The sequence below is a fragment of the Uloborus diversus genome, chromosome 9, assembly GCF_026930045.1.
Source record: "Uloborus diversus isolate 005 chromosome 9, Udiv.v.3.1, whole genome shotgun sequence".
NCBI lineage: Eukaryota > Metazoa > Arthropoda > Arachnida > Araneae > Uloboridae > Uloborus > Uloborus diversus.
Window position 1 is genome coordinate 88,010,890 of NC_072739.1, and position 12,121 is coordinate 88,023,010.

General features: G+C 31.0%; 1 protein-coding gene across 1 annotated transcript in view; it reads left to right on the forward strand.

Moving 5' to 3' along the window:
- LOC129229394 (uncharacterized) overlaps positions 1 to 12,121 on the forward strand; it is a 41,411-nt gene that overhangs the window by 13,032 nt on the left and 16,258 nt on the right. Inside the window, exons 4-7 of the mRNA XM_054863692.1 lie at positions 1,916 to 2,077; positions 2,785 to 2,894; positions 4,637 to 4,838; positions 11,303 to 11,477. Coding sequence (XP_054719667.1) covers positions 1,916 to 2,077; positions 2,785 to 2,894; positions 4,637 to 4,838; positions 11,303 to 11,477 — 649 coding nt within the window. The remainder of the gene's footprint in view (positions 1 to 1,915; positions 2,078 to 2,784; positions 2,895 to 4,636; positions 4,839 to 11,302; positions 11,478 to 12,121) is intronic.

The window sequence follows — 12,121 nt, forward strand, 5'->3', positions numbered from 1 at the left end:
TTCAAAGAGATAAACTTCGAAATAATTTTCTTGCGCCTACACTCTTGAAGAAATTTTAAATGGTTCAAAAAACGAAATTTCTTAATCCGAAGATTGGCAAACCTATTGATTTGAGACATAATCAAAAGCTAAAACAAAACCAAATGAGAATAAACAAAATCAAACAATAACAGAATGAATAAGAAACAAGAAGTGAAAAGTCACGATCAGAATACAACAATAAACAAAAATTCCGAAAACAAAAACAAAAACACAAATTGCATAAAGGGCGGAAAATGTAAACGTAAGGCCCGTTTAAGCCACAAATAAGATAAATAAATACCTTTGTGCTGAACAATAAAGTACGACAAAACAACGTTAGAAGAAGCACAAATTTGCAAATAACAGCAGACATGTGTTTCGGCGTTACAGGGAACGCCTTTTTCAATGCAAAAAATAATGAGCTTATGGATGAAAAGACTGTCGACAAAAGCCAAGAGCAGATAAGCATGCAGCTTAGAAGATAAAAACAGCGGATTAGACAAACACCAATGACAAAGTTATAAACCGATCAGGAACCAATAGGAATGCAAGCAAAGGCCAGGAGCTTTCTCTTAGGTACGAAACGCAGAAAGAAAGAATTCAATTGGACAAAGATTAAGCCGAAGCTTAAACAAAAAGAAAAGAAATTGTCAGTAACCCATTCCCCCCCCCTTTTTTTCCCCATTCATTTTTATCTATCTTCCTTTGTTTATTTTTACCTTTTTGTCTTGATTGACACCCCCCCCCCCCCAATTTTCTTCTATTTATCTTTATTTTTCCTTTTTTCGAATATTTTTTGTTTCTGTTTATTTTATTTCATGGTTTTCCATTCAGCTTTTCCTTTCTTGCGGTTCACGGTTACTGACAATTTCTTTTCTTTATGTTTAAGCTTCGGCTTAATCTTTGTCCAATTGAATTCTTTCTTTCTGGGTTTCGTACCTAAGAGAAAGCTCCTGGTCTTTGCTTGCATTCCTATTGGTTCCTGATCGGTTTATAACTTTGTCATTGGTGTTTGTCTAATCCGCTGTTTTTATCTTTTAAGCTGCATGCTTATCTGCTCTTGGCTTTTATCGGATGTCTTTTCATCCATAAGCTCATTATTTTTTGCATTGAAAAAGACGTTCCCTGTAATGCCGAAACATGTGTCTGCTGTTATTTGCAAATTTGTGCTTCTTCTAACGTTGTTTTGTCGTACTTTATTGTAGGGGTTGTGTCTATAAAGATTGTCTATGTGATTTTTAATCAGCTTGTTCATAAATTGCTTGTAATCAATGCTTTTAAGTCATTAGAACAGTAAGGTGTTTCCACTTTCACTGTGTTTCTCATTTCAACTTTTGTTGGGGCTGGCTTAACATCAAAGCATTTTTTTATCAAACCCATCAATTTCATCATCCATTCGTTTTCCTACAACAAACTTGCAAACTTATGATTTTGTTAATGTGGAACATACAGCAATATTTTAGTCAACTTCCATCCATGTCTCTAACTCTTAAGATGTCATATCTGAAGGATTTTTTGTCATTTTTTTTAGTTTCCTTAACAATATTTCTTGGAAATCATGGGTAGGCAAAGCAGTTTCTGATAGTTTCAGCAAAAGTCTAATCAATGATACAAAAAGTGATAATATAATATGCTTTAATGGTTACATAAAGCGATAAATTTAACTTGCAAGTGAATGAAGAAAGTCGGAACCAAGTGGCTTGGACAGCAGCCAGAGATTGATAATGAGGACCTTGATTGCATTAAGCAGAGACAACTGAATAATTTTACTGCAGTGTTACATTTTAGTAGAATTAGAATAAAAATTCATTTTCTCATGTTTGAAAATTTAAATGCATTAATTAATAAAAGATTGTAACTTATATTCATTGATTGGTGTTTTTTTTTATCATAGATTTTAATACTCAAATTGAATAAAGAAGGACCTTATAAAAAAGATGTGTTCCGAGCACCAGGTCATCAAGGGAACATGAAAAAACTCACCCATTTCTTGCAACATGGACGTCTAGTCAACATAGAAAATTTTTCAGTTTATACTATAGCATCTGTTTTAAAGGTGTGTTATCTTTCCCGACTGTCTGTTAGGAACAAAATTAATAACTAAAAAGTTCTTGCACAATTTATCTTCCTTTTTTTGTTTTGTGAAGACAGTGTACTTGATATCTTTAAAAAAAAGACTGAAAATGTCTATAAGAGACATTTTTTTCTCAACATCAGAGATTTATGTAAAATCAAACATTAAGTGTTGTAATAAATATCAACATTGAAAATATCCATTTTATTACTTCAGATTAGAAGCTTTAAACAAAAAAAGATGATTTTATGCTGAAACCAGTTTTTGGTTTAAGAAAATGATTGATAATAATGTTTTTTTTAACTTACAATTTGTAGCATCTGCTAAAAATTGAAAAAAAAAAGAAGCAAAAAACATTTGAAGTAGTCAATAAATTGATGTTTCCTTGCCTGTATACTGAGGACAGGGCATACAAATGATTGATTTAAGTTAAAATCTTCTGTGTTTTTATTATAGCACTCAACATCTGTAGAGTTGAAGGAAATAGGATTACTTTGAGAAAAAATTATGGAAATGGGCATTGAGTATAAGAAATTTTTACAAACTGATATGTGTCCATTGCTTGATTAATCAATGTTGTAGTGAAGTCAATACCAAGGCTTTACTGTTTCTCTTTCATTTCTAATCCTCAAAATTGTTGAAAAAAAAAATAAATAAATAAAACCTTAGATAATTTTATTATTTTTTAGAAATTTTTAAGAAAATTACCTGGAGGGATTTTTGGACCAGAAAATGAAGAAGCTTTATTTGAAATAATTAATTTAGATAATATAGATGAAAAAAGGGATAGAATTCATAGGTAAGATGTTTTCCCTCTTTTGAACTTATTTTTATTTCCTTTTCCTATCAAACCTTTCATGACACAAAAATGCTGAATTGATTTCTGACATTTTTTTTTTTTTTTTTGATGGAAATTAGAAAAGTAGTGTGTGTTAAAAATGAAATGTATTATATTACGCTGGAGAACTTGCATTTTAAGAAGCATTTTTATTGTTATATTTAATTAATCTTAAATCAGTTAAGAATTAACTCAAAAGATCTTATTTCAAAGGTTTTGAAAGTGTTTCTGCTTACTATTGTCATATTATTTTTGCTTACCTGCCAAATCTACTAAATTTTTTCGGCTTTCTCTTTTTTTCACTATTTTCTCCATTGTTGTGGTTTTTACTTCAAAACAACTGGATTTTAACAATAGTGCACTAGCCTTCAATGGCAACAGCCTCATCCTTGCTACCTGCAGCTGGTTGGTGCACACCTCCATTCCTACAAAATATCAAAGTGCATTGCTGAGTGCACTGCCTTCGACATTGTTTTTCTTGGACTTTGCCCCTATTTGCCTCCTGAAGCAGCTTAAGTTAGCAAAAGAATTTACATTGAAGTTTTTAGGACGCAAATTATATTCACACACATACAAAGGAAGAAATAAAAGAATCAGTTCACCAAGAAACAAGCTTTATTTAATCCCCATTTGCTTTAAACAAGCACTAATTTCTGGCTGCCAGCTTCTGCATCTCTCAAGGGCGGTTAAAACGTCATCGAAGATTGACCTTTTAATTTATATCTCTGCTGATTTTAAAGTTGTACAAATATGCAACCTGGCTTTCCATGATCCTTGTTTTGAAATTTCTAATCTTTCCTACCTGCTTCGATAGTCAATTATCTGCGCTTCGCAAGGAGTTCAGGTTGATAGATAGATATTTTTAGATTTTAATGTGTAAGATAATGATAGGTTTCTCTCTTATGGACGAAAATGTATGTAAATTGCTACTGATTTCGACCATCTTTTAAATTGACTTTTTTAATGTTGCATTGTATAAAAATTTCTTGTATGGAAAATTAATGAATACCATATTATTCAAATTTATCTTATCAAAAACTCAATTTTTTTGAAGTAGTTGTGCTTAAACAAAGACTCACCCCCCCCCAAATAATGCTGTTTTATCCTTGCACTACTTACAGAGATGCAATTGATGGCATTAGTTCTAATTATTCAAGAAAGTTAAGCATTTGTTGTACATTTTGATTGTTTTGAGCAATCACGATTGCTTCTTGTTCTCACTTGACAGTCCTTGATGTTCCGGTTCCTTTTTCAGCTTGGACCAGTCCTGCAGCACCACCGTCCACTGGCGGCGGCGTGGCTGGTCCTGAGCACTGTCCCCCGGAATCCACTTTTGCTGGGCGGTGGCGTCCCACACACGCATGCGCATATACAGTCGCCTACGCGCGCACGCCTTTACACACATACACACGCCTACGTGCACACACATAAGCCTGCACACACACGCACACAACTATATACACGTAAGCACCCAGGAGGAGGGACATGCTTGGGCGGAGAACCATTTCTAGAAACAATAACTCTAACCAGTAGAGTCTTGTCGCAACTCGTGATTGCGAAAAACATAATTTGAATTCAAAGTTTCGGAATTCAAATTAGAGTTAATTTTTTTTTAAAAAGTTATCTTGAATAATATATTACCAAATATTTTGTTTAAGAAAGTCCTCTTTTTGATTACATTTGTTTTGTTCTTTTTTGACTAGGCTTATAACTTCACTTCCTATTGTTGCTCAACATCTTTTAGTTCTTTTGTTTGGTACATTCCGCGCCATTTCAAGCTGTTCTGAAAAAGCACAAACCGGTATGTCTTCAGAAGCTCTTGGAGTTAGTGTAGCTCCAAGCTTTTTCCAATCTTGTGTTAGTGATGGAAAAGTAGCAAGAATGGAAGATGTTGTACGATTTAAGGTAATTGTTTTTTTCAAATTTAAAAAGATATAACATAAAAATATGTAGCTGAAACAATAACATATTTAAAATTTTGTGATATTGCAAATTTATTTCAAAAAGAAAAAAAGTTTTTTCTAAAGCACTGAATTTTGATCTAGTTCAAATTTTTAAAAATAAACAGTTCTTTAAGTTCTAATATTTGTCAAAATGATTTCAGTAACTAAAACTCACAACTTGCTTTTACGTGGCTTATTGAAATTTAAAAGAGAAAATAATAATGTTAACCGTGCTTTTGAGTACAAAAAGAAAAAGAAAAAGAAAAAATGGAAAGCAAAAAACTATTGCAGTTTTCATTATGTGAGGATAAAAAAAACGTTAATATTGTTATAGTAACAACACAAACAATGTAAATTCAATTAAGTTGGTATAAGATGACTTGAGTGACTTGTATAGCTGTTCGTCGTTTTAAATCATTTTAAAGTAATTTCTGTATAATAAATAAGGCACAATGTTCTTTAGCTAAGTCATTTCCATTTGAAGCCACTTGTTGGGGATTAGATCATGTAAATCCACCATGATTTTGAAATGCTGATTTTAGTGTTTAATCTTTGCAAAAAGCCTATGGATTTTTAGTGAGGCTATGGTCAGGTGCTATGCATGCCAGTTGAGTTGTTATGATAGAGTGAATGTTCATCAAACCAATCTCATATGCATCAGAGCCCTGTAAACTTAACAGTTGAAATTTGAAAAATGAGACTGTCAAAAGTAGAGAGGAGAAATCAGTATGTTCTAGAATAATCCTAACAGATGGCGCCATTGCTCACATCCGATATTGTTTCTTTATCCTCTGTTACAAAATCATACTTATCATGAGTTCAACTAGGTTTTTTCCTTTAATCAGCATCTGCTGATTGAGGAACAAAACCTAATCATTGTGTATAGTTAAAGATGCTCTTTCTTGTAATAGCTTTGACTAAATAAAGGTATTCAGGATTGCAAAATCATTATAATAAATATTATAAATTAATTATTATTAACTAACTAATAATTTAATTATTTTGATACATTAATTTTATTAAGGAAAAATAAAGTAAATATAAATGTTATATGTGTCGGTTCTTTTTCAAATAAATTTACAAATTTATGTTTTCTAAAGATAAAAAATTATAAATACCGTATGTAAAAGTGAATGTGGCATGAAAGTTTGTGAAACTCAATCTTTGCATGATTTTCTTCGATAAAATAATTTGAAAGAAGAACCAAGCTTATTAAAGATTTTAAAAATGTTTCTAGCACTTTCAGTTATAAGTAATTTGTTCTGTTAGCACATAATATTCTATAAGTGTGCTTGCTTAATGCTTACTTACAGTGAGCAATTCTTACTAATGCTCACTGAGTACCATTTTCTCTTTTCTTTGCTTACTTGCCCTTTCTGCTTTAAGGCCAAAATACTGGTAAGTTTTCTCATGCACCTGGCTGTTCCTTGGTTTTAGTTTATCTTTTTGTTTACAAATTTTTGTTGCATATTACTGTGATAGTATTTTAGTACTTAAATTTATACTTGTCTAGTGTACAGTAAATTTTATAGAAATTTTTTTTCAGTAGATTTTGAATAAATATCAAAAAACATGTATTTTAGAACATAATTTTTTCCAGTTTTCTTTCGTTAAAAAAAAATTAGCATTCTAAATATTATAAGAAAATAATATCAAGACACAAACAAAATGAGTAATAAAAAAAGTAAAAAACAATTATAATGTTTTTTTTTTTTGCTTCTTTTGATGATTTGTGCTTGACTTATGTTGATTATTCATTTTACTCTCATTTTTGTGCAAAGAATTTTTTTTTAAATTTCTTATGAAAACAAAGTATCGTGTTGTTAAAAGTATTGCTGATGAATTGATTCAGTGTCAGTTGTTTGAATTTTATTGATATTCAAGTTAATTAAGCACAGTACAGTCTTGTTTGATTCATGCAATGATTTTGAAGTAGTTTTCCTAAGCTAGAAAAAAGAAATAATCCTCAAATTTAAATCTTTGAATACAATTTGTATTCTACAAACTTACAAGAACATAAAATACATAACATTTTAAATTACTGTGTACATGTATCTGTTTAAATATATACATATGTATATACGCACTCAGGGCCTACCATAGGAGAGTGTCAGCAGGGTTCAAAGTTACGGGTAAAGGACAGTTTAAGAGAAGAGTTTTTTCGGTATGAACTTGGAGGGGACCCCCATGTCAGCAATTTTTTTCTGGGATATGTTAAAACTCACTAGTCCAGTATTTATAATACACACATATGCACACATGATATGCAAATGGTTTAAAATACTCTTGTATTATTGTAGATAATGTTGCTAAGTAATTTTTGTTAAATTATCTATCTATCTATATATGTATATATATATATATATATATATATATATATATATAATAATAAAAGTGAAAAATATTGAAAAGACCACACCAAGAGCCCATAGATGCGCAACGCAGCAAAACTAAAAAGCCAAGTAAATATAAAATTAAGCAAACAGAATTGCAAATATTAAACAAATTAGAAACAATTAATGATGAGAAAAAGGAAAATTGCAAACAGCTATTAAGTAGAAAAAGATAAAGTATGAATCCAGAGCTCATCAGCCGTGGAGGATTCATTAAATATGGTCAAAAGACCAAAATTTTTAACTAAGAACTAAAAGAGAATGTTTAAGCTCCAGTACATGCAATATAGAGTAACAATAGGCAAAAGCACCACTTGTTAAACTAAAAACAATAAACTAGAGCTCAAACCTAAAACTAAAAGCAGGGGGTTTCGTCTCGACTAATTAGGAAAACAAGTTCTGATAATTAGCCTTCCACGGGACAGTACCTGCCTATAATAAAATTGTCTTACCTTGAAATCCACGTAAACTCAGCCCAATCCATTGTTCAACATGATAAAAATACATTCCAGTTGTCAACGTAACATAAAAAACATAAAAACATATGCAGAAATCAATCCACAAACATACTGAGTCGCCTGTTTCCCACATGTAAAAAATTCATCCACCCCGGTGATTCATAAAAAATGGTTTGTCACGGTTGTATCATACATTTACACAGTTAAACAGTTTCAAAAGAAGCGAAATGCTCATCGAAGGCATTTAATCTTAAGCAAATGTTTTCAACTAGATTTTTAGGGAAGTTATTATTAAAAAGTAAGTTTTTGAGTACTGAAATTTCTTGCTTAAATGCAGAAATGGTATTGCAAATTCTTTTTATTCTGATAGCTTGCGAAACAATAATGCCAATAAAAACCTTTTTACTTAAGCAGGAGAAAAAATCTTGTAAGCTGTTAACTGTGAAATTGAATTCGTGTCTTATCATAGATTGTAGTGGAACAATTTGAGTCAATTTGTATGTTGATATCCAGGAAATTAAAGCTATTTTGATTAGAACTGGTCTTTTTGAGCGTTAATGAACTATGATAAATAGTTTTGCTAAGTTCAGAAAAATTAGGAAAATTTTTACACAAAAGCTCATCGATGTATCTGCAACAAAGAGGTGTAGAGGAAGGATTGTCAATTAAATATTTTCTCTCATAATATAAAAGAAAAAGGTTGGCTAATGTAGAGCTAAAATTAGCTCCCATTGCTATGCCATTACTTTGTAGAAAACATGAATTACCATTTTTGGAAAAATTGTTGAAAATACAAAATTTAAAAAGACCAAGAAAAAACAATTCATTAAAATCAAGGGAATCCTTGACCGAATTAAAAAGTTCTGATACAGAGGAAAAAAGTTCAATGAGTGGGATATTGGTGAAGAGGTTTTAAAAATCAAAAGTTTCTAAGTAATTAATATCAAGCATATTAAGTAAATTGATCACTTCGAACAACTTAAACTTCAACAAATGAATTGGTTCTGGATTGTTAATAATAGTGTTGAAGTGATCAATTTACTTAATATGCTTGATATTAATTACTTAGAAACTTCTGATTTTGAAAACCTCTTCACCAATATCCCACTCATTGAACTTTTTTCCTCTGTATCAGAACTTTTTAATTCGGTCAAGGATTCCCTTGATTTTAATGAATTGTTTTTTCTTGGTCTTTCTAAATTTTTTATTTTCAATAATTTTTTCAAAAATGGTAATTCATGTTTTCTACAAAGTAATGGCATAGCAATGGGAGCTAATTTTAGCTCTACATTAGCCAACCTTTTTCTTTTATATTATGAGAGAAAATATTTAATTGACAATCCTTCCTCTACACCTCTTTGTTGCAGATACATCGATGACCTTTTGTGTATAAATTTTCCTAATTTTTCTGAACTTAGCAAAACTATTTATCATAGTTCATTAACGCTCAAAAAGACCAGTTCTATTCAAAATAGCTTTAATTTCCTGGATATCAACATACAAATTGACTCAAATTGTTCCACTACAATCTATGATAAAAGACCCGAATTCAATTTCACAGTTAACAGCTTACAAGATTTTTCCTCCTGCTTAAGTAAAAAGGTTTTTATTGGCATTATTGTTTCGCAAACTATCAGAATAAAAAGGATTTGCAATACCATTTCTGCATTTAAGCAAGAAATTTCAGTACTCAAAAACTTACTTTTTAATAATAACTTCCCTAAAAATCTAGTTGAAAACATTTGCTTAAGTATAGCCTTTGATGAGCATTTTGCTTCTTTTGAAACTGTTTAACTGTGTAAATGTATGATACAACCTTGACAAACCATTTTTTATGAATCACCGGGGTGGATGAATTTTTTACACGTGGGAAACAGGCGACTCGGTATGTTTATGGATTGATTTCTGGATATGTTTTTATGTTTTTTATGTTACGTTGACAACTGGAATGTATTTTTATCATGTTGAACAATGGATTGAACTGAGTTTACGTGGATTTCAAGGTAAGACAATTTTATTACAGGCAGGTACTGTCCCGTGGAAGGCTAATTATCGGAACTTGTTTTCCTAATTAGTCGAGACGAAACCCCCTGCTTTTAGTTTTAGGTTTGAGCTCTAGTTTATTGTTTTTAGTTTAACAAGTGGTGCTTTTGCCTATTGTTACTCTATATTGTATGTGCTGGAGCTTAAACATTCTCTTTTAGTTCTTAGTTAAAAATTTTGGTCTTTTGACCATATTTAATGAATCCTCCACGGCTGATGAGCTCTGGATTCATACTTTATCTTTTTCTACTTAATAGCTGTTTGCAATTATCCTTTTTCTCATCATTAATTATTTATAATTTGTTTAATATTTGCAATTCTGTTTGCTTAATTTTATATATATATATATATATATATATATATATATATATATTATATACACACATGGACAATTGATATTCTCTATTTGAGGACTTTTGAGGGATTTAAGTCCCTTAGAAGTTGTTCCTTAAAAAAGGAGACTTGCCTTTAAGTAGAATGCCTCCTGAAACAGAATTTTTTTAAACAATTGCAATGCAGAGTCCAGGGCTGGGAAAAATCGTCTTTAAGTAGAGAAAGTTGTTAAATAGGACATTGTTAAATTGCTTTCATATGTGCACAGTGGGAAATTAATTGCTTCAAATGTTCATATTTCAGCAAAGTTTCGATATTTTTATTTCAAGTTTTTGTGTAATGATTATCTTGTGTGCGTTCAAGTTTTCTTAAAATTTGCTAAGGTTTGACAGAAAATTCTGGGTGTTATGAGCCAAAAATATGCAATCAAAATTTGCATTCTTGAAAGAAATGCTTACATCTTCGTGAAAAGAAGTTATACTTTTACGAAAATCCATAAAATTATTGTATATGCTAAGTACGGTATAACACTGATTTAAGGATTGTCAAGGGACCGGAAAAGGTTATTGTCAAATCAGGGGTATCGTTTAATCCAGGAGCATAAGGAGCATAGACATTCAATCCAGTCAAATCTGGACCAGTGAAATGTATCATTAAGTTGAGGAAATCGTTACATTGGGTATCATTAAAATCAAAGTTATACTCTAAATTAATTTCTAAAATTTACAGCTTATCCACAGTTATTTATGATACAAGTATGATAAAAAACACTGTTTTAGTTTTTTCAATTTGTTGCTGTTCCCCTTAATGTCTGAAGATTTAATGCTTATTTAAAAATATCATCTGAAGCATACCTTTTATATAACAAAAGTTATAGAACAATTGGTCTGTTTTTTCGCTAGAAATTTTTAAAAATGAGAATTTTTGAAAACAACTAATACTTTTGGTTATGTAGTGTATTTGGTGTCTGGGCAGGCAAAATTATGTAAATCAAGCACGTGAAAGTATGTTGTAATAATAAATGTATTTGTGGGGGAGAGGGCTGAATGAAATTTCCAGACCTTTTTGTTCACAAGTTGGGACTATCTGTGGTAGAATATTTGTGTGTCAGTCTTTAAAATGTTTTCTTATGTTTAAATGATTTATTTCATTTTGTGGATTTATTAATTTTTTTTGACAATACTTGACTCTTTTTGCAGGTGGCTACAAGAATAATGAAGTTCCTCATAGATAATTTTGGTGTTAGTAACTTATTTGGACGAGAAAACTATGAATATTATGCAAGGATCACTGGACGGATTCTGAAGGTGGAAGAGGATTGGATATTTGCATTTCGATACCCCCCAGACTCATTAGTTTCACGTAATTATGACTGTATGTTTAAGTAGTAGTAGCTTTCATACACTACTCTGAATGATTATTTTTCTTTAAAATAATTGATTTCTTGCTCTTACAGAGTAGATTTTTCTATCACATTCATATATTAGTTAATATGCCATTCATTTATCTCTAGATTCAAAAATTTACAAAGGCTCTTTGCAATGTTTCTGTTTATAACTTCGAACAAAATATTTAAAGAATAACAAGCAGTTTATGCAATGGGAGGGGGGGGGGGTATCTCTCTTCAAAGTATAGATATAAATGGAAAATTGATGAAGTTCAAGATTGTGCGTGAATATATAGAAAAAAATCTCACTTGTAAATTGGTTGTCTTTTTTTGGGAGGGAGGGGGGGGGGAATTCTGTTAATTTGAAAATGGTTTTATTTTCTGAACTTTTTTTTTCTGAATAGAGACAACTCTTGTCAGATTTGATAAACTTCCCCAAACTTATGATCAGAGGCTCCCCTCAAAGAGTAGGGCCCAAAGTGCTCCGAAGTTTGGGGAGGGGGGAGGTGATTCTAGAAGAATTTTTATCTCATTTTTGGGGTGTTGTACTTGGGAAAGGGGTGCTCTGTAGAATTTGAGTGGGTGCACTTCATCTTAGGTTCAGGGCCGAATTTAGCTCCAGATTTAAAAT